Here is a 23,460-nt window from a genome sequence, read left to right as displayed (position 1 = left end):
CTAGAGTTTACAATTAGATTAGTTAGATTATGAACTATGGACAGAAAAGATTAAACCCCTTCCTGGTGATCAGACCAAGCATGGCTCTGAATGTCGACTTGGCTCAGCTAGAAAGCCAGGTCGTGGGACAGAAGGAAAAAAAGTGCCAAACCCTGAACTCAAAGCAACACAAGCAGTGTGCTGTTATTAACAGTAATTAAGTACATTTTGCTTAAAAAGAGTCATTAATTTGAATTAATGCTTTCTAGCAGCATAGTAATTTTGATAGTCGCAGTTTCGTGTAACTGAAGATGAAGGACATAAGAAAACGGTTTGTATCATGAGCCACTTTCATATGCATACCCCTCTTTTTAAAAAAAATGGCTGGATTGATGGCTAACTATTTAGAGTACAAAATTCACATGAAGTTTTACAACCACTACAATAGATAAGAGAATGGCATTTTCTTAATTCTTTAATTAATTTCTTCTTCTGCTTCAAAGGAATAGCGGGGTCATTATCCATCTCTTGAACCAATGTGAGAAGATACTGATTTGTTTGTTGCTTTTGATCTTCATATTCTTTAGTTGTCACACGCTGACAGAAGGTGAAGCCTTTTTAAGAAATCAGAGGTTCAGATTAAGTTTAATGCACCATATAAAAGCCTGATCAAAAAAAATCAGGAACATAGGCATATTGATATTCCAGTTCAGATGTGATTACAATTCTCTACAAATAATGTGAAACATATAGCCCCCCACTAGCATGGATGAACATCTAAATGTTAATTGCAAAAATAAAATTGAAAAGCAGTGTTATAATTGCGGTATCACCGGTGACTCTGTATTGCTAACAGGCCTGCAAGACAAAGAGCCAATATGGCTCTTGCAAACAGAAGCCGTAATGAAGAACGCCATCTGACAAGAATGGCACTTGCAGTTGTCGTGATCCAGCGATTCCCCAAGTGAATCGGATCCGTAGCAAGGCCCAGTACATAATGCAAATGAATACTCCGCAGAAGCAGTTGCCTCCAAACCACACCTCTGGATGCAGGAATACAATTCAGGAACTTCTCCAGGGGACTAGACAGCTCAGCACGGTTTGAGCACCAGAAGCTGAGGTGATGGAACAGGCAGCAGTTCAGGGTGAGGGCAGAGCAAGGAACTTTGAGTCCAAGAGACAGCCAACGTAAGCACTATTTAGCTATAAAAAAAAGTTGTGAACCTATGCAGTAGAGTACTGCCCTGCAAGGATTCAAGCTCCATCTTTGGACAGGTGAGTTCTACCCTGAGGAAAGACTGGCATTCAGCTACTCCACACATTAGTGAGTAACACTGGTTGAACAAATGTCAATTGCCTAAAGGGGAAAAAATTCTTGGTATTCTTTCTGTACAAGCACCATCTTCTTAAGGCTTCACACAGAGAGTGGTAATAACCTGAGCTGCCACAATTTTCAGGTGGACCTGTCCTTCCCTTCTTTTACAACGAGTTTGTCAAATACCAAATGAGAAATACTTTTTAGAGTTTAGTAGAGGCAGATCAAGAAGACATAGCTCTTTCAAAAGGGAAAGCTTAACACTTTCTGGCAAAGAGATGAACTCTTAAAACTTCAGGGTGGATCCTTGTAGTCCCCTGGTTTCAAGTGGCTTACTAGATTAAAACAAACCCCAGAGTACCCTCAGTGTTTTTAGGAATGTTTATTTGCAGCAGACCTAACGATTACCTTCCTGAAATAGATAAACTCCTTTTCTTATCAGGGTCCCCCAGCCTTCCCTCCTGCACTTCAGAAGGTCGCCAGCTAAGAACACTCAGTAGCTCTCAGGGATGATTGTCCTCCGTTCTCCTCCATGAGAAAATGGAAAATGACACCAGAATACGAGGCACACAGGACAAGAGGAATATGCCATGCTGGAGAGCTTGCAATGAGATCAGACTAGCTATGTCAACAAGTAGATGGAATCTACGTGCATTTACAGATTGAAACTCCCAAACTTAATAGGGAGAATACAGTATGGGGTTTGTACTTTAGCTGTCTGTTCAGAGTGCTGATGGAGATCACACAGGCTCCAAGAATGCTGCAGAGAGGCAACTCCTTCCTCTGTCGCTCATCTTTGTATTCTTTGGCTACACAGAACATTGAACTGGAAGCAATTTGGACACATTCCAGAACCCAACACAGATGGTAAAAGATTCTGTACCAAAACTACTTCTCAGACAGCTGCTCTATTAAATAAACAGCACAACAACTTACAGTATTACTCAGTTCCCTAATGGTTTCTCTTCAATGTTTAAGCCCATAATGCGCTGGCAACACAGAAGTCAAAAGGAAGAAGCTAAAGAGTCAGAGAGACATTCAATTATTTAAGCCAACCCTTTTAATCACAGTGCTGAAAGATATTTTTGGCAGCAAGGCCAGAGGGAATGTTAGCTTGTAAAAGACATGAGCTGGAAAACACTAATCCCACATACACATCAAGTGTCAAAAGCCTTCCTTTTAGGCCACGTTACCCTTCTGTAAGTCTTAAACTCTTTAATAAACTTTGTGCTTCCCCAGAAAAGGAAGAGAGTTCTTCAAAATACTAAACAATCAAGGTCTATGCTCAAGACATCTATTAGAAATTTGAACTACTGAGCTCTATGAGGATTTTTAATGTCTTGTGGCAGAAACATAAGAATGCTGTTCCTAAATAGAAACCACACCAAATTCACAAACCAAATTATAAGCAAGTCACTTCAAGGAGCACATTTCGCATCAATCCCTCCAGAAGTAATCATTTGGTAAAAAAATTTTGTAATGTGTTCAAACTAAGAAAATTAATAGAATACTTGTTCTCTGATATTCAGAGGTCAGTGTTTTGCAGAAAATTTAATTATTTGGCAAATTAGCTGATAGTCACTTTAATGCTTCACTTCTAATAAACGAAAAGAACATAGTCTATGCAAAATTATAGTCAACTGATAAGTCAATTTGTGTACAAAGGTTTATATAAAAAATGTGTATCACCATCTACCTGAATCGACATCTGGATCTTGCCCTTCTAGCAAACTCTCAAGTCTCCTACTAGTTAGTTCCAAAAGAGTTAAAGGAGTCTGAAAATACAATTCGACAAAGAAAAGAGTCACAAAAACAATACTTCTGTATTTTGAGAATCTAAAGCTTTCAGATGATCAATTAAAAAAAAAAATCACATAATTAACTGCAAAAAAACCTATGCCTACATTTATTTAGGTATACATTCAAAACACCTCAAAAAGTTGCACTAACACACATACAGGTATGTTTATTCCTTATAGTTTTGGCCACAGAAATAGGAAGCAAGATGTTCTAGATGTTGATTTCCACTGAACTACAGCAAAAACTGTAGTGTAAACCCTGAACTGATTTCAGCTGATATAATACAAAAGGCTCTCAACTGCAGCTGTGAAAGAGCAAGCCACCATCCACTTGCTGTCATTGCTATGAAGCAGCGGGCACTTCACTTGTCAGATCTGGCTCCATCTCCAACCGTGAATCAAAGCCCTAACCCTCATGTCGGAACACTTAACAACAACAAAAGTATTTGGTTTTGGCTGTATATTAACACATATAAAGCTCACAGTAACCACTTAATACTTTCAAACTAAATTGGAGCCAACTGAAAAAAAAAAAATCTCCCACGTGTCTCTAGCCGAGGTCAGAAGTGGAAATGAATGTGTTATATAAGAACTAAAAAAAATAAATATATATTTTACTGAAACCAAATCATTGTTTCTGTGAGGCTTATTTGTAACCAGACAACAAACGTCTCAGCTGTTGTAAGATAGCTGTAAAATGCTCTAGACAATTAGTTCATCTCTATTTTAGTGTTTTAATGAGGAATTTTATAGTTGAGGAAAACAGTAGCAAAGCATCACAACTTCAATGCGCTGGTTGATTCAGAAAGCCAACATAGGGTCTGGGAAAGTTGCATCTTTTCACATGTGTGATAACATGATGGAACGTAAATAAAGGTGACTAAAATACACCTGTATATTCACATAACTGATCAAGTTAAATAAAGGCCATTTCATTTTGTGATTCTATTTATTTTCTTTAACTTATAAGTTAACATTTCAAAATATCAAAAGGAACTCTTAAGAGTCGTCAAAGCTGTACACATACACTGGGGCACCAGTGCATGTTGTCTTATGTATCACTCAGTATGTCAGATGACTTCTAAAGGAGAAAGACACTAAAACCCCTAAAAATTTAGTAGACAGCCATCAGAAACAAGGTATCAAAAGGCCTCTACAAAAATTTCTTGATACTTGAAATATTTTCTTAACACAAATTATGCAAATAAAGAGAGGAAATTATACGTGAAGGATTGCAAAGCTCTCAAAGTCTCAGTCTGAAACAGCTTCTCGCCCTACTTGACTGTACCATTAAACTAACAGATGGAATGTTAAACTCTGCTCCTCAGACCTCTTATCTCCAAAAAGGCATTTCACAGCATTTAACAGTTAAAACAACAAAGCAAATAAGGTAAGGCAAATGCTACCTTGAAGAGCTCGGAGTGATTGTCCATCAGAAACTGAGTCAGCAGTTCTGCCTGAGGTTTTGACAACATCTTATTTTGTAAGATGAACTTTGTGCAAGTCTTGATGATCACTGATCTGTTATCAAACTAAACCAAGAAGAACCCAAAGTCGGCATTAGATTTACTTGCAATGTGTCAGCAAAGACCAAGTATAACAGGATGCTATCGGTGGGAAGAACATCTTGATACTTGTTTTAAAACAAATCACACTGGAAGGCAGTAAACAGAATACTTCTAAGTCTGGGGGGAAAAAAAAAAGTTAGCTTTACAATAGGAAAGTGCGGTTACCCACACTAGGCATAACAGTTACTTACTTGTTTTTGTAATTTGTAGCCCTCGGATTCCGCTGCAACGGCTATGAAGGCCAGGAGTCTATGTAGTTCTTCTCGGATATTTGGTGCTAACAATTTTAAATAAAGTTGTGATGCCTCTAGAGCTTGATCTGTTTTTCCTTTTTCTGCAATGGAGTAAAACAGTGTATTCAGTGCCGCTGTTCTTTTTCAGAGCCAAGAATACATATTTAAATTCCAATATTAATCCTGTTGGGTTTTTTTGGTTTTTTCCCCTCCAAGCAAAGCAGGTTATCTCAGTGACTTCTAAAACCTTTTGACAAGACCCAATACAGCATTAAATCCATATAAGCTTAAAACCTCTGTCCCACAGCTAGCCAGGGAACAGACGTACTTGGACAATATATACAGGACATTACTGTGTTCTGTGCACAATGTGCAAATGCTGAAGTGACGTTTGCACTGCTTGTGTTTACACATCTTTGTATTATATTCCAGGATTAATCTCAAAGTAATTAATGGGCTGAAACTTCCTCATTGTTTTGAGGTTTGGGGTTTTTTTAATTATTGGTTTTTTATTATTATCATGTATTAAATAATTAATGATGATAATTAAAATTTTTTTTTGTTTTGGTTAGGGGTGAGGGTTTTGTTGTTGTTGTTGCTGCTGTTTGGTGTGTGTGTCCCCAGTTTTAAGCCATTAGGTTATAAGTTTCTCAAGGAAATGTGATAAGGTGGAAATAACCTCCTACAAAAACCCCTTTAGATGATAATTCTAGTTATCTTCACTTTGAAAGTGAGGAAGTATCAAAAAGCCAAGTAACTTTCTTATGGAAAGATCAAGGATGAGGGCAGATACAGGAATAGAGCCTATGTATGATTTTCTTGCCTCTGTCCTGTTACTGGGACAGAGGTTGTATTTTACAAAAATAATCCAGGACTTTCAAGGGTCTACCACAAGCCGTTTAAAGCCATCTTTGTTCAAAAAGAACACCAAAAGCACAAGTAAGTGACGCTTTTCCAAAAGAAGGGCAGACAAAAAAGCAGGAAAAAGAATTGCAAAAGGACACAATCAAGACAGGTAAAAGTGTAGATATGAAGACAGGAAGTGAAATTATTTCTAGAGTAAAGTTTAAGAGTTTGTATGATCTGTGGTTAAAGCTTTACTGAGTTACTTCAGAAGACTGTAGGGAAAAAACGCACCAGTGTAAAAAGGTTCAACAAACCACAAGCACTAGTTTGACCAACTGTACTCTCGTTCTGTTTATTTTAAAGGCAACAAGCACAGCAGCATGTTTGCCTTCACAACAGATCTGTATTATCAGCCGTCTTAAATCAAACTGTTTAACAACTATGGAAAATACAGTTATAACTGTACATACTCTGATAACAAAATGAAGTCATACTTTAGCCAACTGCAGCACATCTCAAATTAATCTTGAAAGTGTTTTAAATATGTAGATGTTCACAGCTAATTTGAGTGCTCTCAGAACAGAAGCACTTTATCAAAGTAAGGTTAACTGCACTGGGTTCTACTTGAAAATTATTATTAGAATCCAAGCTGTTAGGCACTGATGACCGTAATCTATTCCATAGCACTGAGACAGAAAAATGGTTGTAAAATAGTTGAGCACAATCTCCTAACAGGGATCTAGTATGAACTGGAACACAGCTGAGGACCCAAGAACACAGACTAACAGATTCAAACAGAGAATCATTTCCTAATGATAAAACTATGGCTACTGCATCACCTAAAAGAAATAAAGCATTTGAAACTGCTTGTGAGATAGTCTTACTCAAGTTGGAAAGATGACAAAATTAAAGCAAGAATAGGGAAGCAGAATAGCCCTGGACATACACGGGTCATGTAGTTTAGATCAAGCAGATACTTAGTAAGGAAGACCTACATGCAACTAAAGCATTAAAGTAACACAGCAGGATTATGACACTGTCCTTTCCCTTGCCTACAGATTTGGCTGTTTTGATTCTCTAATTTAGTAATATTCTATAATATTGGTTTATATCAGTTTTGTATTTAAAGTGCATATATAAACTATAACATCTTTAATTTAAGTGAACATTTAGCAGAAGTTACCAGTAGCTAAAAGTCAGTTATTTCAAATTAGCATTTTTTTCTTTTGGATGGGTTATGTAATTTTGCAACAGTTTCCCTTTCATGACTTCTATTATAAGTTGATTTTTTTTTTCTCCTCAGCAAAATACTACTGATAAAAATATTGCCTTTTGTATTTTCATGCAGCTTTGGCCATAGGATCCACCACTCTGCTCCAATTTTTTTACAGAGGCCAACTGTGCTCCTATGCCAGTAAACTTGTCATGGTTGTCTAAAACCAGAAACTTTTGGTAACACTCCATAAACCCTACAGAACTGAAGGAGTAACAGAGCCTATCTATCTAAAGCAGGACTGATCTTAAACTTGTATTTAAATAAAACCCTTCAGTTTAAGTGGTGAACATATGTAGGGAGGGTTTTTTGAGGGGGATCACAACCTGAATCACAATCTCAACAGCGACTTTTATCATTTTAAGTAACTTCTATTACTAAAAAAAAAAATCCCAAAGTCCAGAGTTTACAAAACCTTATTCTGCCTAACCAGAAAATTGTTATAGCAATGATTTTCCTTTGATGTTATTTGTCACAAATAGCAGTAAGAGAAATTCTGATTAGCAGTAAGAAATTTTCACAGTGAAAGTATTGAAACAGGTTACCCACAGAGGTTGGTGAATCCTTGCCCTTTCAGATTTTCAAAATTCAGCTGGAGCAGGCCCTAAGCAACTTGATCTAACTTTGAAATTTGTCCTTGCCTTGAGTAGAGGTTCTGACTAGTGACCTTGAGCGTTCCCTTCCAACCTATAAATTAACATGCATCCGCAATAGCATTGCAAATGGTGTTATAATTCAGTGACTTAACACTTAGTAAGTTACATCCATTATACAGCTTTCACTTGTATTTTTTGTTCCAGGTTGCTCTTACCTATAAGTTCTATAATTCCTGAATGAACATCGAGATCCTGAGTGGCAAGAAGGGAGTCCTTCTTTTGACTATAATACTTGATTATAATGTCAAAAAGAATCTTCTTGTATGTATTCAGACTGCTGGGTTTGTTAGTGCTTTGAGGTAACTGCTGACTAACCATCACTATGAATTGGTCTGGGAAATACTCCAGGCATTCAATTGCAGCATAGAGCCATTTGTCAAGCCTGTAGAAGGAAAGGTTAGTTTTAGTGCTTACTTTAAAATGCTCTGCCTATTCTCATTTAATCCTTTACAGAAAACTAGATAGAAATAACCATGCAGCTATAGTCACAGATTTGAACCACAGCATTAAACTTGTTGCTCATTAAACAGTTCATGTAACTTATTTCACTACAATAGTTCAAGGACCCGCTCAAAATAAGCAACTTCCATGGTTTTCCTATGCTACAGGCAACACACCTGAGATCCGACTCACCCAGCTCAAAACAAGGTGCAATCATGCCAGACTGTCACTGACCCCAGGACACTTGCCTGATTCAGCTAGTATGTAAAACCAAACACCACCCCACTATTACTCCAACCCACACAATGAAAACTCACCAGGGGTAACTAGGGTGAAAAAGCAAGGGTCTGGATGTTTACAGAGAAGAAACAAGGCAATTAGTTTGAAAAAACAGGAAAATAAAAATAGTTAAATCTCAGAAGACTGTGGAAGCAGTTCATTACATGACCTACTATAAAGACCTGAGTTTTCTTAACTTACGTAGTTTAAGCTACACGTAACCTCTCTGTCAAAGTAAAGAGCAGAAACAAGGATTTTGAACTTGCTGCTGGACAGCTAGATAAACATGAACTTTTGTGAGAACTGCTGCAGCCAGCAAGGATCATATAACTCTTGGATGCATAAATGGGGTAATAAAGTAGAAATAGGATCATGACCTCTCTTTAGCTATGATCCCATGAGCAGTGCAATCACTGCAAGCAGGATTTAATTACAGTTTTTAAGTACCTACATGGAGAGAAAGTAATTGATTATTTCAAGCATAACATGACTGTCTGAAAACTGAAGACAGAAAATTTGAGATATAAATTATGCATACACCCCTGCCTTCATACTGGGGGCAATTAATCCTACAAGTCCTTGTAATACTGGTGGCTCTGCTTCACACCTGGAATTTTCCATTTCTCAGGCATGCTATAAACCAGACCTGAATAACATACTGTCTACAAAGATGCTACTCCAACTCCCCACTTAAATAACTGCAGAATAAAGTAATGAAGCAAGCATTTAATTTTCCTAACACTCATCTTATATATTAGCAAAGACTCAAATGTTAGAGACACTTAACACAGAATAATAGAGAGTAAGAACCACATACGACGTATTTCAAGAGACAAACCCACCAATCACTCAAGAATCGAGGACAACAGAAGTATAAAGCTCAACAGAAACAGTGTTCATTACGTCATTCTGGGAGTTAAGATGCTATCCAGCAATAAACCTAATCTTTGGAACCAGGAGTGTCATTAGCTTATATAAAACTCTAAATATTTGTTAAAATATTAATATTTTCTCCCTAAAGCAAGAATTCATAAAAACTGTAAGAAAGAGTCTCTTTAGGTACACAGATTGACCTCAATCTCACAAACAGATAACAATTGTATTGATTTGACAGAAATAAGCAAAACAGACACACACACACGAGAAGACATGCCTTGACATATTCACTAAAAGTACATGCCAAGAGAGAAATCAGTGTGAGCGCAATCAACAGGAACACTACAAAAATAAGAGAACATTTGAGGAAAAAAGCACTGATGACATGCAGCCGCTTTCACTTTTATACTCTCATGATATAAGCATTCTTCAGTGCTACAGCTTAGCTTCTCCTTTTCTAACAATAGATGTGTCATTGACTTTGTATCTTCACACCACCACCACCACCACCAGGAACTGTGAGAAAAACAAAAAGCCTCAAAATAAATTTTTTCAAGTTCTAATATCTGTTATAGAGACCTAAGAGTGAAGTGTCTGGTCTAGAAACTAGGAGTGTTTTTGACACTTGAGGTTAAAGTTTTAATGCACACTTAAAATCCTCAAGTGTCCAATCCTAAACATACACTTTTTGCAAATTCCCCTACCGCTTCTAAAAAGAAGTCAAAGGAAAGTACATTAATGCCACCCCTGTCTACAAGTAAAGTGCAACAATCTCTATCTTGTTCACTTAAAATTCTTTGATCAAGAGCAAAATAAAGCATTTACTAACAAATCTATTTCATAGATTTATTACTTACTCAGGCAAGTTTAAGCTATGTGCAACCTCTCTGTCCAGGAAAGTATTTGAGATAATCAGGTCCTCTTCTTTGCCAAAACAGTCTGGTTTTGTCTTCACTGAAGACACCAAGATATCTTCTAGAAGCGGAACATCAATTAACTGCAGCAGTCGTAGCAGAGTTTGCTGTTTCCAGACTTCTTCTATTACTGATACCATAAACAAACACACACATACCCTCAGATATGAGATATTACACGAAACACTAACCTTTGTTTTTACTCACTCAAGAATGTTTTAAGAGTTCAAAGAAAACAAGGTAACAGCAGTGTTGGAGAAGAAGGGATCAAAATACTAATGCTAAGAAAGAAGGCTTTAAATAGAACATCTCTCTCCCCCATCATATTAGAATTAGTAATAACCTACTGTAATTAGTAATATGTACAAGAAATGACAAGTGACTAGCAAAGGAATCACAGAATACAGATGTAGTTAGTCTTAAAATCTGTTTCCTTCTGAAGTGGTATTTGCATAAATAAAATAGCACTATCATGCAAAAACTTAATCCTGTTTTATTTCCTTCAGTTTACTTACCAAGAGCATTTACCCATTTAGCACTCATTTAGCTAATTTGTCAGTTGTGACACGTTAGATTTAGGACTCTCAGGGACAGTGTTTAACAGAAATCAGGTACTTACTCCAAGTAGCTACAGTGAAGAATAATCAAGTTTTAAAAAGAAAAATTCAATCCTCACCTCTTTCTGAAAGCAGATGAGTTGGTTCATTAACCATGATCTTTGGAGGTAAAGATGCATGAACATTTATTGATAGAAGAAGCTCCTCTACCCTCTTTTTATCAGCTGCTTCTAACGCTAAGGGGTTTGAAAGTGTTGTTTCACACTTCGTTCTGCTTAGGGGGGAAAAAAACCAACAACTCCGATGTATAATAAATACAATCAGGACACATTTACCTTTCTGTCACTTTTAAAATTGCTGTTAAATCAGGACTTTAGGACTTCATTGTACCTGGGGTCTATCCTGCTGCTAGAAAAACAATCATCCATATCCACTTTGTGGAATCGGCAAGGATATTGATTCCACATACTGTTTATTAGTTTCATTTCTTTTACCAGCTTCCAGCAAGTAGCTCATTCACACTAATTCTCAGATTTCAGCACAACTGATTGCAAAACAAAATGATTCCTAGGCTTACGCTACTGTGCCAGACTCTATTCTAAGTAACAAAGGGCAGATCAAAAGTACTTTAACATTATCAAGAAATACTAGGTAGCATCTGATATGTAGGCATTGTATTTCTCAAAACTGGCACGGAGTTTTCAAAAGTTTCCAATACCTGGGTTAGACAGACATAACTTCATCTACAGCTAACCCACCTTCACTTAAAAAAAAAAAAAAAAAAGGAAATCAGAATAGTTCAGAGTAACTCACTTGGAACGTCTTTTTGTCTTCTGTTTGCAGCTTTGCTCAGGAGACAAGCTCTTATTGTCTTTATTCTTTCTCATAAGAAGAGGAGTAAGACTGCTATCTACAAATCTATAGAGACTAGTGTTTGTGTCTTCAAACTCCGTTTCTTTCTCATTCTTGAATATGTAAAGCTTTGCTCCAACTGGCTCAAACACTTTGTGATCCATTAATGCTTGGCATACGCGGACTCCCTTCAGCCGAGAAATATCATTGCAGTTTAGGTACATGCTTTGCATAAGATGGCTCAGTACCACATCAACAGCATTTGATCCGGTGAAACAGTTTCTATATGTTTTCAGATGTTGTCTACGTCTTTTGATTTCCACCTGACTGTGAAGAGCATGAATAATACTATTCCACAGCTGCGTTGCTTGAAAAGGACCATCACAATCTACAAAATATTTATATAGAAGTTCTAGAGATATTTATAAAGCTTTACTTGAACATTTTAAAAAATATTTTTACTCTGTGAAATTAGTTACGTATATATTTAAAAATTCTCCAGAAATCAGCTTAATTTTAGAGAGGCAGGGAAAGACAATACCTCATGAATCAGTCTTTCTTGCAAGCTGACTCACACCCACTAGAGTCAAGAGAGGAACAAAAAAAAAAAACCCCAAAACCACGTGAAGTTTTTTTATTACCACACATACTGTATGTATGTACACATACACATTAATTCATTACAAAATGGCTGAGGCTTGCAGGTACCTCCGGAGCCCATTTGGTCCAACCTCCCCTGCTCAAGCACGGCCACCCAGAGCTGGTTGCCCAGACAGCTTTTGAGGATCTCCAAAGGCGGAGCGTCCACAACGTCTCCGGGTACCACCGAGAGGAGCCTGGCTCCGCCCTCTGGGGTACTTGCAGACATTGATGAGAACCCCCCGAGCCTTCTCCCCTCCAGGCTGAGCTCTCAGCCTCGTCCAGGGCAGACGCTCCTCCAGTCCCCAGTTTCCCCTCCACTTACGACCCCTCAGTTCAGCAGGCGACAAACCAACACTAGCGATACCCGAAGCGCCCCCGTCCCCCAGCCTTTCGCTCCAAACGCTTCGGCGTCGCTCCACGCCCAGCCCTGGCAGCGGTGCCCTCCCTTAACGACGGCTTCGAGGGGCGCAGCCAGAGGAGGCTCCTCACTCCTCTGAGACCCCGCACTAGCTTCTTCCCGCCCGCCCGCCGCAGGCCAGAGGTCCCTCCCGGGCACTCGCCGCCCCGGCGAGGCGCGGAGCCGCCGCCAGCCCCACAGCGGCCGCGGCAGCAGAGGGACGGGGAGAACTCGCTTCGCCCCACCTCGCCGCCGCCCGCTCCCCCGCCGCGGCTCCAGCTCGCTCTGACTCCGGAGCCTCCTGAACCGCGGAGTCAAATAAACCGCCATGGCCGCGGCCGGAAGCCGCCCGAGTGCATCACTTCCCGCCCTCCTCCACCTCCCCGGCCGCCGCCCCAACACCGCCCCTCCGGGGCGGAAGTGAGGCGCGCTCCGGCCGCCCCCTCCCCCGGCGCTGTGGCTGTGGCCGTCGCTATGGAGTAGCTGGAGCGGGACCGAGCTGGGGCCGGGGCGACAGACGGAGCCGGCGTGACAGGCGGCCCGCCGGGCCCAGAGGGTAACGGGCAGCCGGGCGCTGCGCCGGCAGCTTCCCGCGGGCTCAGGTAAACGGCCTTTCCCCCGCGCCCCGGGGCAGGGCGGGGGGTAGGAGCGGCTGCCCGTGGCCTAGTGGCATCGCGCGGGACGGGCCCGGCCCGCTGGCTCCGCAGGGGCTGGGGGGCGGTGGTCTCGCGTCCCGGGAGCCCGGCGCTGAGGGGCAGAGGGGAATGGGGGGTCGCCCTGAGGGCGCCATCGTTGCTTGAGCAGGGCCTGGCGGGAGCTGCCGGAGCCGGCGGATCGCGGATCACCTGCCCGCAAAGGCCGCTCGCCGCCGCTCACCTCTGACGGCGGCCGCCGCCCGCCCCAGGCGGGCTCCTTCCCGGCTGCCCCGCGGAGCTGTGAGCGCGGCCGTCGGCCCCGCGGGCGGCGGGAAGGACGGGATTCCCTGCGCGCCGCCGGCGGGGGTTTCTCGGCGGAGCGGCGCGAGTGCGGTCTCACTGTAAATACCAGCAAATGCTTCGTCCGGGAGGGCTGGCCCCGCAAGAGACGGACAGTCCGGGGGTTCGTGCGGTGTGTAGGTTAGGTTTCACCTGGCAGCAGGCGACAGAGAGATCCCCCTGCATGGGTCTCGTTCCGTGAGGTTTTGGTAGGGTTTCAGTTGCAGCTCAGTACCGAAATGCTGAACAGAAATCATGAAGGTGACTTGCTCTGAGGGCAGCTGCGCCGTGCACAGTGCGTCGTGCATTCGATCCTTCCGTGGGTTTTGTACCAAACGCAAAAGGTTGATTGTGCCTGTTTTTTTTTTTTTTGTTTTTTTTTTTGTTTGGTGACACTCGGTTGTTCTAGCACCTGTTTCTTCTGAGTTCATCATTTTGGGGGGCAGATGGATGGAATGGAAGTTTGGGTTGGGTGGCATGAAGTAGCATGCACCTGCCGGCTGCCTTGGTTCACAAACGGGAATCCCAGCTTGTTACAGGTCAAAATGCTGGCAGAGTATATGGGGCACTGCTGTACAGTGTGCACCCATATCCATACGTTGGCTGAAGCTATGAATTAATTCAATGATAAATTAATAGTTTTAAATCATGCAGTTGTTTCACGTGAATGAGAATTAAAGAATGGGGAGGAATCTTTGTTTTGGATTTACCTTTATTTTGACATTTTGAATGTTTTGCCTCATTTCTTATTGCCGTGTTGGCCGTTGCTTACTACCTTGCCAAGTGATTAAGTCGTCATCTTGCTGATGTACATCAGCATAAAGACCATTATGGATTGTGAGGGGAATTCATGAAAACAACACATTGACCATCCAGATTTCTTTTAGGATTAGTTCTAGGTTTTATGGACTTAGTATCAGTAGAATCAGTATTAGCCATGAAGTTCAAACGGGAAGAAATAAAAGATTTTAAGATCCTGTACTTTTCTCGTTTATCACCTTTTAACTTGAAATGAAAGTTTCATTGTGGGTGATTGACTTTTTTATCCCCTGATTGTTAGATTTACTATAAATACTAGTTGAGTTTAAGACTGAACAAATCAATTTTCGTACAGTTGAGAACCTTATGCAACTTTACCATATTTCTGATATGGTTAAACCATCATGATTTGTGATATTACAGATATTACCCAAAACAGATACATTTCTTGTGGCATGGATTTTCTAGGTACATTGCTCCTGCTGACATATATTAAGTTTTTGTTTAAGTTGGTAATAACAATCGTTTTTATAAAGCAAAATACACTATTTTAGATGACAGTCCAATGTTGACGTGAAGATTTCTACAAATGTGCAGTGTTAGATGGATGTCAACTTAAAACCCAAGCTTCTTATTGAGAAGTAAGTTTCTCAGTACTGCTTACTCAGTAGCTAAATTAAACAGTAGTTTGCATACTGTCGAGCTGGAGAGGAACAGGTTGGACAGGGCCTACCAGGCTTGATTTTAAATCCTACCCCTTCAGACACTGGAATGCTGTTAACATTCTCACCTAGTGGCTTTTCCAGGCTTCTCACTGCAGTTAGTCTGTCACCCACAGCAGAGGGCACTTCTGATTTAGTCAATACTACACCATTTTTCCACCAGCTGTATAGAGAAGCTCCCTTTCACATTTATATAAAGATCCTTGTTTCTACCTATCTATCAGGTTAATGAAAAGTTCCTTTATACAGGGATATTAGCTGGTGCCTAAGAGCTGTTTGGTCTTGTGCTGCACAGTTTAGGAATGGCGTGCATTTTTCCATAGCACGATTCATAAAGTAAAATTAATATACTGTAATAAAATGTCACATACTGTAGTAAAATTACTTAATAATGGAATTCTATGTTTCCATAATTTATTTCCAGCTGTGTTTTCAACAAAACAATACATACCAAGCAAGTAGATAATTATTCTTAAGACCTTGCTTAGGACTACGTTAATACAGTTACACACATCTGCACTGGAGTGAATTGTTCAGTAACTCATATAACTTTTTAAGAAGTTTTGTTTAGTATCTTTATTACTTCTTTTAGAAAACAAGCCTGTCTCTCAAATTTAGTACTGATCAGATTACTTGTCCTGATTTCTAAAGGAATCAGATCTCTAGTACCAGGGGGAGAAGGTGTGTAAGTCTAAATAACTTTAGTGTGGTTGATTTCAGTCAAGTTTGACTGAGGTATACAGGTGTCAAAAATAAGTTGCTGCAGGTTTTTGAGACTGAGGAGCTGTGAAGAGGAAACAAACTCCACCTGTGCCTTGAATGCAGAAAAAGCTGTGGCATAAATGCATATATTAGTAGATGCCAGATGGTCTATGTAGACCAGAACATTGCCTTATAAATGTATATAATACAGTGGGAAGAGCTTTAATTTGTACAAGTGAGCACCTCACATCTGATCAGAAGGACATTGGGGCTGATTAGTCCCTATGCTCACTGGATTATTTGTTAGTGCCTTTTGCTTCTTTTGGTCTTCTTTTACCATGACTTCGCAAACATCATCTTTATCACAACAGAACCTTGTCTCTACCATTTGCATAGGAATGACATTCTCTATTTTTCAAAGAAGTAGTCTTACACAAATTGCACGTCAATGACAAATAAAGCCATTAATTGAAAATAGTATTTCTGAAGGTGTCAGTACATTTGCTCATGTGCTAGCTTAGGTTTATTTTACTATAGGTTGAAGAAATAGTGCTCTTCACCTTATTTGAAAGAGAGAATGAAGAAATATCCTTAAATGTTAATTTTTAATATACCATGTAATATTCCAGGAAATAATTTCTTCTTGCATTCTCTCTTCATCTTTGCTCACACTGATAAAGAAGATGAATGTCCATCTCTTTTTTTTTTTTTTTTTTTTTTTTTTTTTTTTTTTTTTTTTTTTTTTTTCCCCACTGTTTGTATCCTGTCTTCATTCTTTCTTGTGTATCCGTTATCAGAGAGACAATTGTATAAATGATGCCTAGGCTTCAGAACTTCTATCTGGCAGAATAAGCAAGTCAGATTTTTTGGAACCAATTATGACAATTTAGGGAACTGTGGAAGTACACACTGCAGGGAAATTGTAAGCTTCCACAGTCTTAGCTCTTATATTTGCAAGGTGATGTAAAAAATTTCCTTGTACAATTTTGTTAAAATAAAGAGTAAAAAGATGGTTTCTTGTTTCCTTCACCTGCAGCAACTGATTAATACTTAAGCTTATTAATACTTCGATCATACAAATAGTAATGTCAGCAGTCTGATGGGTAAAATACTGAATTTTGAGCTTGTATTTTGACAAGCAGAGTGCAGGAAAGAACACTTGTCTTCTGTGTAACGCACATCTATTCTTTTGCTGGTCTGGGATTTTAAGCAATCCTTCCCTTCAGAAAACGTGCACTTCCATGAGCACTGGAATGAAAGGAGCCTGGTTTCTTTCAGATATGGTTCTCTTTCTTGATTGATATTGATAGACAAGGTGTGAACCTTTCCCATCATGGGAGCAGTTTATAGATTCTCTGCTTTATCCAATTGCCTGTTTTCAAGAAATGGTTGAATTTCTCAGTCCTTAATTGCTTTGTAGATCAAATGAAGAATGATCAAGAGATTCAGAAGTTTTTGAGAAGGGGTAGAAGCAATGACATCCCCGGGCCTGCACACACAGATATGCGTATGCAGTGTGAATATGTATAACTGCAAAGCCCTGGAAGGTGTTTTTCGGTATTCTTCCTGTGGGTTGCTCCTGTATCCTGTTGGATCCTTGGTTGGATGTGATAGTTCTCAACGTGTGTCTTATGTTAACAGAAATTGTGAGAGGACTGTGAAGCTTTTTTTTTTCTTGTCTTTGTAGGATAATATCGTGGTGCACAGTTGAGACAATGGAGTCCATGTTGAATAAATTGAAGAGTACCGTTACAAAGGTAACGGCTGATGTCACCAGTGCAGTCATGGGAAATCCTGTTACCAGGGAATTTGATGTTGGCCGACATATTGCCAGTGGTGGTAATGGTCTTGCTTGGAAGATATTTAACGGAACTAAAAAATCAACAAAACAGGTGGGTTGTCAAGTAAAGACCTAAGTTTATAAGCATTAGACCGATAGGTAGCAGTTGGTAAGTGGCATTTAAAACTGAAATCCAACTGGGCAGACTAATGCTAAGGGTAGTACTATAAGTAAAATGAAATGGAGAACTCAACATTATTTAAATGTAATGCTCTCAGCTACGAAGGTGATAATTGCTTTAAGCCTTCGCTGCTGGGGAAAGAAGTGGTTCTGCATTCATAGCATGCGATTTGAGACCAAGATCAAGAATTAATCCAAGTTAAAAGTGATCTGACGGGAAGAAGTTTGTCTTAACATGGATCATTTCCGTGATTTGTTTTACCTTGCGTCTTTTTTTTGGCAGCAGTACTGGCTTTTTACAGTTTGAAGTATGCCATCATTTGTTCTCAGCAAAAGAGACTAGTTTTTTGCTCAGCTGCCATACAGAAATTGAGGGGTTAAAGTCATGCGATGCAGTAACAGGAAGGCATGGGATAGAGGAGGTTCTGGAGGAAGTGATTTGTGCCTTCCCTGTGCTGCTTTCAGATCACTATTGTTCACTTTTAGTTTCCTTAAAGTATTAGGGTTTAGAGCACCAGTATATAAACTTTTGGCTCACTTGAAGTCACATGTGTAAATGAAGATGGGATTGTGACTTCGGAAGAAGATTTGTCAGAGACAGAGTTTAAGAACTGTTATAGAAAATGATTTTGTTGTACTGGAGAAATGTGAAAAGTCTTTTTTCAGACTTGGAGGGGAAATACAGTTTTCAACGAGTACATAGGAGTGTTAATAAGTTATGGCCTTCAGTTAAACTTGATGCTGAAGTAATGTGAAGCCACTTAGACAATGAATTAGCTTGCTACAGGTGTACCAAAAAGAAATGGACACAAAGGAGTAACTTTGGAAAATATATATACAGTCTGTTAGATGGTAGGAAAACAAGCTGCAGCAAATAGAGAAGAAATGTACTATACAGCATAAATAATCTGTGGACGATGTGTGATCTGATTGTGACAGAATCTGAATAATATTAAGCAGGTACTTTTGCCATATTCTCAAGCATCTATCTAGCTGTTGCAGAACTCTATACATCTAGTATTTACTGAATTTACCCAATGTACCAGTAGGTTTTGGGGGTATTTAATCTTATTCAACTATACAAGGAAGTGCTAACATTGAAAATATGTTAGTTTTGATAGGTTTTATACAATCTCTGCGCCCAGTAAGCATTTGACCTGTAGCAGGTGTAGCTTTAAGGTCTGGAGAGTTGTAGCAAGTTTCTTTCACTGCCTAATTGACAGAGTGTATGTAACATATTTCCTGTCGGTCGTGTTTTTCAAGCTTCGAATGGGTGGTCTGGCCACTGATTTTGCAGAGTTTTAGCTCAAGTGTTGCCATATGATCCTACACTATCTCTGTAAACTCTGACTAACTTCTGTACATTTGTACCACATCATTACTCCTTAAAAATACAGCAGCAGTTGTACTGCAGGGAATTTTAAATGGCTGGTGATTTGACATGCAATTACCATTCATTATTAATATTATCAGTCAGGTAACGTCATGTCAACATTCAGTTTGCCATTGCAAAATAAAACTACGCAGCAGTACAGACAGTTTATGTTGTGTTGTATTGCAATATATCTGTTCTTCATCATTATTTTGTGTTTCTTTTGCATGTACTTTTCAATGTTGGCTGGGCAATACGGAAGTGGCTGGCTGTCATTTTCTGATGGTAGCAGTCACTTTTGTGAAGTAATGCACATATTTGCTGTATTCCAAGTGCGTATATGTAATTTGAAACTATGAGCGCTTATCTTTTTTACCTAAAGTGTGTATTATAATCAGATGAGGAAGATGTAAGATCTTAATTGCCCATGTTGTTGTTACTTTACAACACCACAAGTAATAATTTAAGTCGTCGTAGCCAGATAAAACAGCTAAATTTAACGTTACAGCAGTAGAGCTGATCAGGAATCTTTGTTCTCAGGACAAGTGGAGGTCAGCAGTCTTAGAGAAGTTGGTCAGCTTTGGTCAGTTGGTCACAAAGTTAAGAATAATTTGGTTCCTATTTTAAGTCAGTGGACAGTTACAAATGTTCCGTCTCCTGTGACAGTAGATATGTATGATTTTATTCCTCTTTTCAGAGTTCCGCCTGGTTCCTGCCTTGCTGGTTTTCCTCCATTTCTGAATGTTTACATTTTTTTTTTAATGTGTCTTGTCTTTTCTTGCTTACTTTGTAGGTGACTGCATAATAATCTAACAGAATGTGAGGAAATCACCTGTGTGCATATGTTTGACTGGTGCTATTTGATAACTGATTTGCTTCTGTTTTTATTGAAAGATTTATGAGTCTTTCTGATTAAATGTGTATACATGAAGTAACACGTTGCTAATTTTACAGTATGTGTTTCTGCTCATCTTGGATTTGTTAACTTAGTCTTTGTGCACTTTTTTTTTGGGGCATAATATGGCATTTGTACTTCTGCTTAGAGAGTGCAATCATAAAGAAATAGGGTAAGGTCACAGAATTAAGGAGATAATGGTTTACACTGTTGTGTTTAACTTTTATTGAGGTAGTATGAAATATATTAATGTTAGGTAAGTCAGCTTTCTGTTGTTTTGTCTGTGCATAGTAGCTTTGATATGAGAGCTTCTTACTATTCAAACTTTAAAGGCTAATTCATTTAAAAACTGAAATAGTTGTATCATGTACCTGTCGTGAATGAGTGCACTCATTCGTGACAATACCTTATGACTGCAACAAGCTGCTGGGAAAGTAGGGTTGTAAAAAAACATTGACAAGCTTCCAATAATAAGCTTCCCAAAAGCTGGAAGAAAATCTTTTTCTGGCAAAAGACCGGAGTAATACTGGAATGCTTTCCAGTATTTTAATTCAGAGACTATTTTGCTTTGCACAGTGGGAGGCTTTGGTAAAACAACATGTGTTTGCATATTGAGTTAAATTTGAGTATTCATTAAAAAAATGCGTGAGTGCGTATGGGTAAAATAGAGAACAAAAATGAAAAGGAAAACAAACATAAAGTTTTAAATTCAAGCACTCTTGACTGCTACCTTAAAATTTCCTTTACTTTTATGTTCATCATTTAGTCTCATGATTTAATTTTTTTCATGACAGTACTAGATCATTGAGTTCACAGGATACATGGTGAACTGTAGTTATTAAACATTTTATGGTTTGTGTTTTTTTTCCTTCCTTGTTCTGTGCTTAGTCTCTGGCATTATTACTCCACACTACTCAATGTGTCATTGAAAATAGAAGCGTTTGAGCTTCTGTAGCATTCATCACTGTAGTGCTTGAATGTTTTACAGGTATTGTTAACACAATTTCTCACTATGCAGTGCGATGAATAGGAAGAGGTATTGCTGTTCCATTATCATTACATTTCCACAGCTTTTAGAGCCTTTAATTTAAGGAATACTTTATAGTTATGTTTGCATCTCTTTTTGACATGCGAACCCAGTGTGTTTCTGAATTCTTGCCTTCCTCTTGGGGGCAGGAGAGAAAGTGTGACATGCCTTGGCTGCCTTTTTCTGTTTAGGGAGAATTTTTTTTTTTTTTTCCTCTCTCTTTCCCCCTTACTCCCCTGCCCCCCCTTTTTTTTAGGAGTTGCATTGGCTAAGATAGGAGCAGGAGTTTTGCATTCTTTTTGGTTTATAATGTGTCTATGTGGGTAAATAAGGACACGAATTTTAAACTGTCGGTGTGTGTTTCAAACTGGTGTGTTTCGTAAGTAATGCAGGATTGCAAATGGACAGAGGATGTGGTACGTTGACCCTAACCAGTAACTAGGCACCCACGCAGCTACTCACTCACTTCCTCACCCCTAGCAGGATGGGAGCAGAAAATAGGAAGAAGAAAAGCAAGAAAAGTCATAGATCAAAGTCTGGACAGTTTAATAGGTGATGGAAGGTGGGGGAAAAACCAAGCAAACCAAAGGAAATTGCTCACCGCATCCCACAGGCAGACCGATGCTCAAGCTAGTCTCCAAACAACAGCCACCTTGGAAGCCCAAAACCCCCTTCTTCCTCTACCCTAGTTTTTATCACTGAGTGATGTTATATGATATGGAATAGCCCTTTGGCTAGTTAGGGTTGGCTGTCCTGGCCTTGTCCCGTCCCAGTCTCCTGCCTATCCATGGCCTACTCACTGTGGGGGCAGAGCAGGGAAAAGAGAAAGCCTTGACCTTGTACAAGCACTGCTCAGTAACAGCCAGAACACTGGTGTGTTATCAACACTGTTTTAGCCACAAAACTAAAACACAGCCCATGTGGGATGCTATGAAGAAAGTTAACTGCATCTCAGCCAGACCCAGTATGAAGGAAAACAGCCCAAAGAAGCTGAGAAAAGGAAGTTGTGGTATTTAGTGATTAGAACTACAAGGATAAAAAAACTTTATGAAGGGCTGTATTAGTAAATACCAGGTGTTTGGGACAATGGTCAACAGGATCCCCCTGAAATATACAAGCAGAATCAGAAAGAACTGATTTACACTTTTCTGTTCAGTGTCTAAAAGTATTCTAGATGTATTATAGCCCAGTTAAACCATGTCCCATATCTTGCATGTTGTGGGCAATGCTTACTCCTATTTGCACAGATGACATTTAATTTCTTGGCAAAGGCATTGTAGAACTTAAAGACTGATCTTTTCAGTGAGTCATGTTAAAAAATCTAAATTCTTGGCAGTAACAACAGATATTTTCATGATGGTCTTCATCCTGGCAAATATTTACTTGGTACATCATAACATACAACTGTCTCAGTGTAATCACTGAGCTTTACCTAACACCACTTAGAAGTAAAGCACTTGGCTTAAACCTGTGGGAGGTGAGGCAGAAGGTGCAGACTATCTCATGTTTGTGAACAGAACTGAGAGTTAAACTTTGATCTCTTGAGTGGCCAGACTAGTCCCCTCATGCTTGTCCGTGCTTCCTGACCCAGGTAGTAGCGTTACCAGTATACTGTGTTGAGAGAAGAGCGTGCTGAGCCAGGTGTGTATACTTCCTATCACATAATGAATGAAAATTTGTGTCATTAAAGGTAAGGGTTGTTTTATCTCTAGTTTTTCACTTCCTTTGTGCAGAGCAGTCATATTTTTAAATATATTTTAGTCTTTTTCTGTTGAATTTCTTTTTCTATCATAAAGTTGGAATTGTGACACAACTGCAGAATTAAATAACAAGTAGTCATCTGCAGGAGGAAGTTACTCTTCCTTCGAAGCTATGGAGTGGAGAAAATAAAGTGGAAGCTCCCCTAGACCTTTCTGTGGAAAGAAGTAGTAACTATGTAAGTTTTGCAGGCTCTCATCTCAGTAAGTTTTCATGAAAGTAATTGCAGGAAATGGAATCCCTATCAGCTGCAGTCAGTAGCCCTTCTTTTTGGGGCTGAATATCAGTTCTTCAAAAACAGAAAAGGGAAAACAGAAATAATGTGTCAAAATTTGACAGTGTTCTTTGGTTCATGCAGCATAAACCCTTGAACACTTTAAAATGTTTCCAAGCGTACTATATAGTTTCAGTAGTTTTTGTGCATTGAGGCTGTGTTCTATGGCCCATGACTCAGCTACTTCTGCATTCTTTTGTCCAATAATATCTGGTGATTTACGGGGATTAAGATACTATACTGTTAATACGGCATTCTGCATATAAAAATTAGTGTGGATTATGGAACTGAATTTCAGAATGACGTATTTTGAATTGTTAATGTTAGAACACATTGAATATTTTAGTGTCCATGAGCAGACAGAGATGGCTGTGTGCTTTCTTCTTGTGT

The 23,460-nt window shown here is 39.4% G+C and overlaps 2 protein-coding genes across 3 annotated transcripts in view; one reads left to right on the top strand and one right to left on the bottom strand.

Annotated features, from left to right (window-relative positions):
- Nucleotides 1-375: 375 nt before the first annotated feature.
- Nucleotides 376-12,957, bottom strand: DEPDC4 (DEP domain containing 4). Its single transcript, XM_086470666.1, has 9 exons — nt 12,873-12,957; nt 11,550-11,976; nt 10,856-11,010; nt 10,123-10,309; nt 7,825-8,051; nt 4,853-4,995; nt 4,500-4,625; nt 2,991-3,069; nt 376-593 (listed from the first exon to the last, which is right to left on the bottom strand). The coding sequence occupies exons 1-9, from the start codon at nt 12,955-12,957 to the stop codon at nt 376-378; spliced, it is 1,647 nt and encodes a 548-aa protein (XP_086326792.1).
- Nucleotides 12,958-17,499: 4,542 nt separating this feature from the next.
- SCYL2 (SCY1 like pseudokinase 2) overlaps nt 17,500-23,460 on the top strand; it is a 30,965-nt gene continuing 25,004 nt past the window's right edge. For both annotated transcript variants that reach the window (XM_086470651.1, XM_086470658.1), the window contains exon 1: nt 17,500-17,676. In XM_086470651.1, the coding sequence (XP_086326777.1) occupies nt 17,500-17,676 (177 nt within the window). The remainder of the gene's footprint in view (nt 17,677-23,460) is intronic.

Source organism: Leptosomus discolor, chromosome 1, assembly GCF_034619465.1.
Source record: "Leptosomus discolor isolate bLepDis1 chromosome 1, bLepDis1.hap2, whole genome shotgun sequence".
In the NCBI taxonomy this organism is placed as follows: Eukaryota; Metazoa; Chordata; class Aves; order Leptosomiformes; family Leptosomidae; genus Leptosomus; species Leptosomus discolor.
This window is presented reverse-complemented; position numbering and strand designations above follow the sequence as displayed.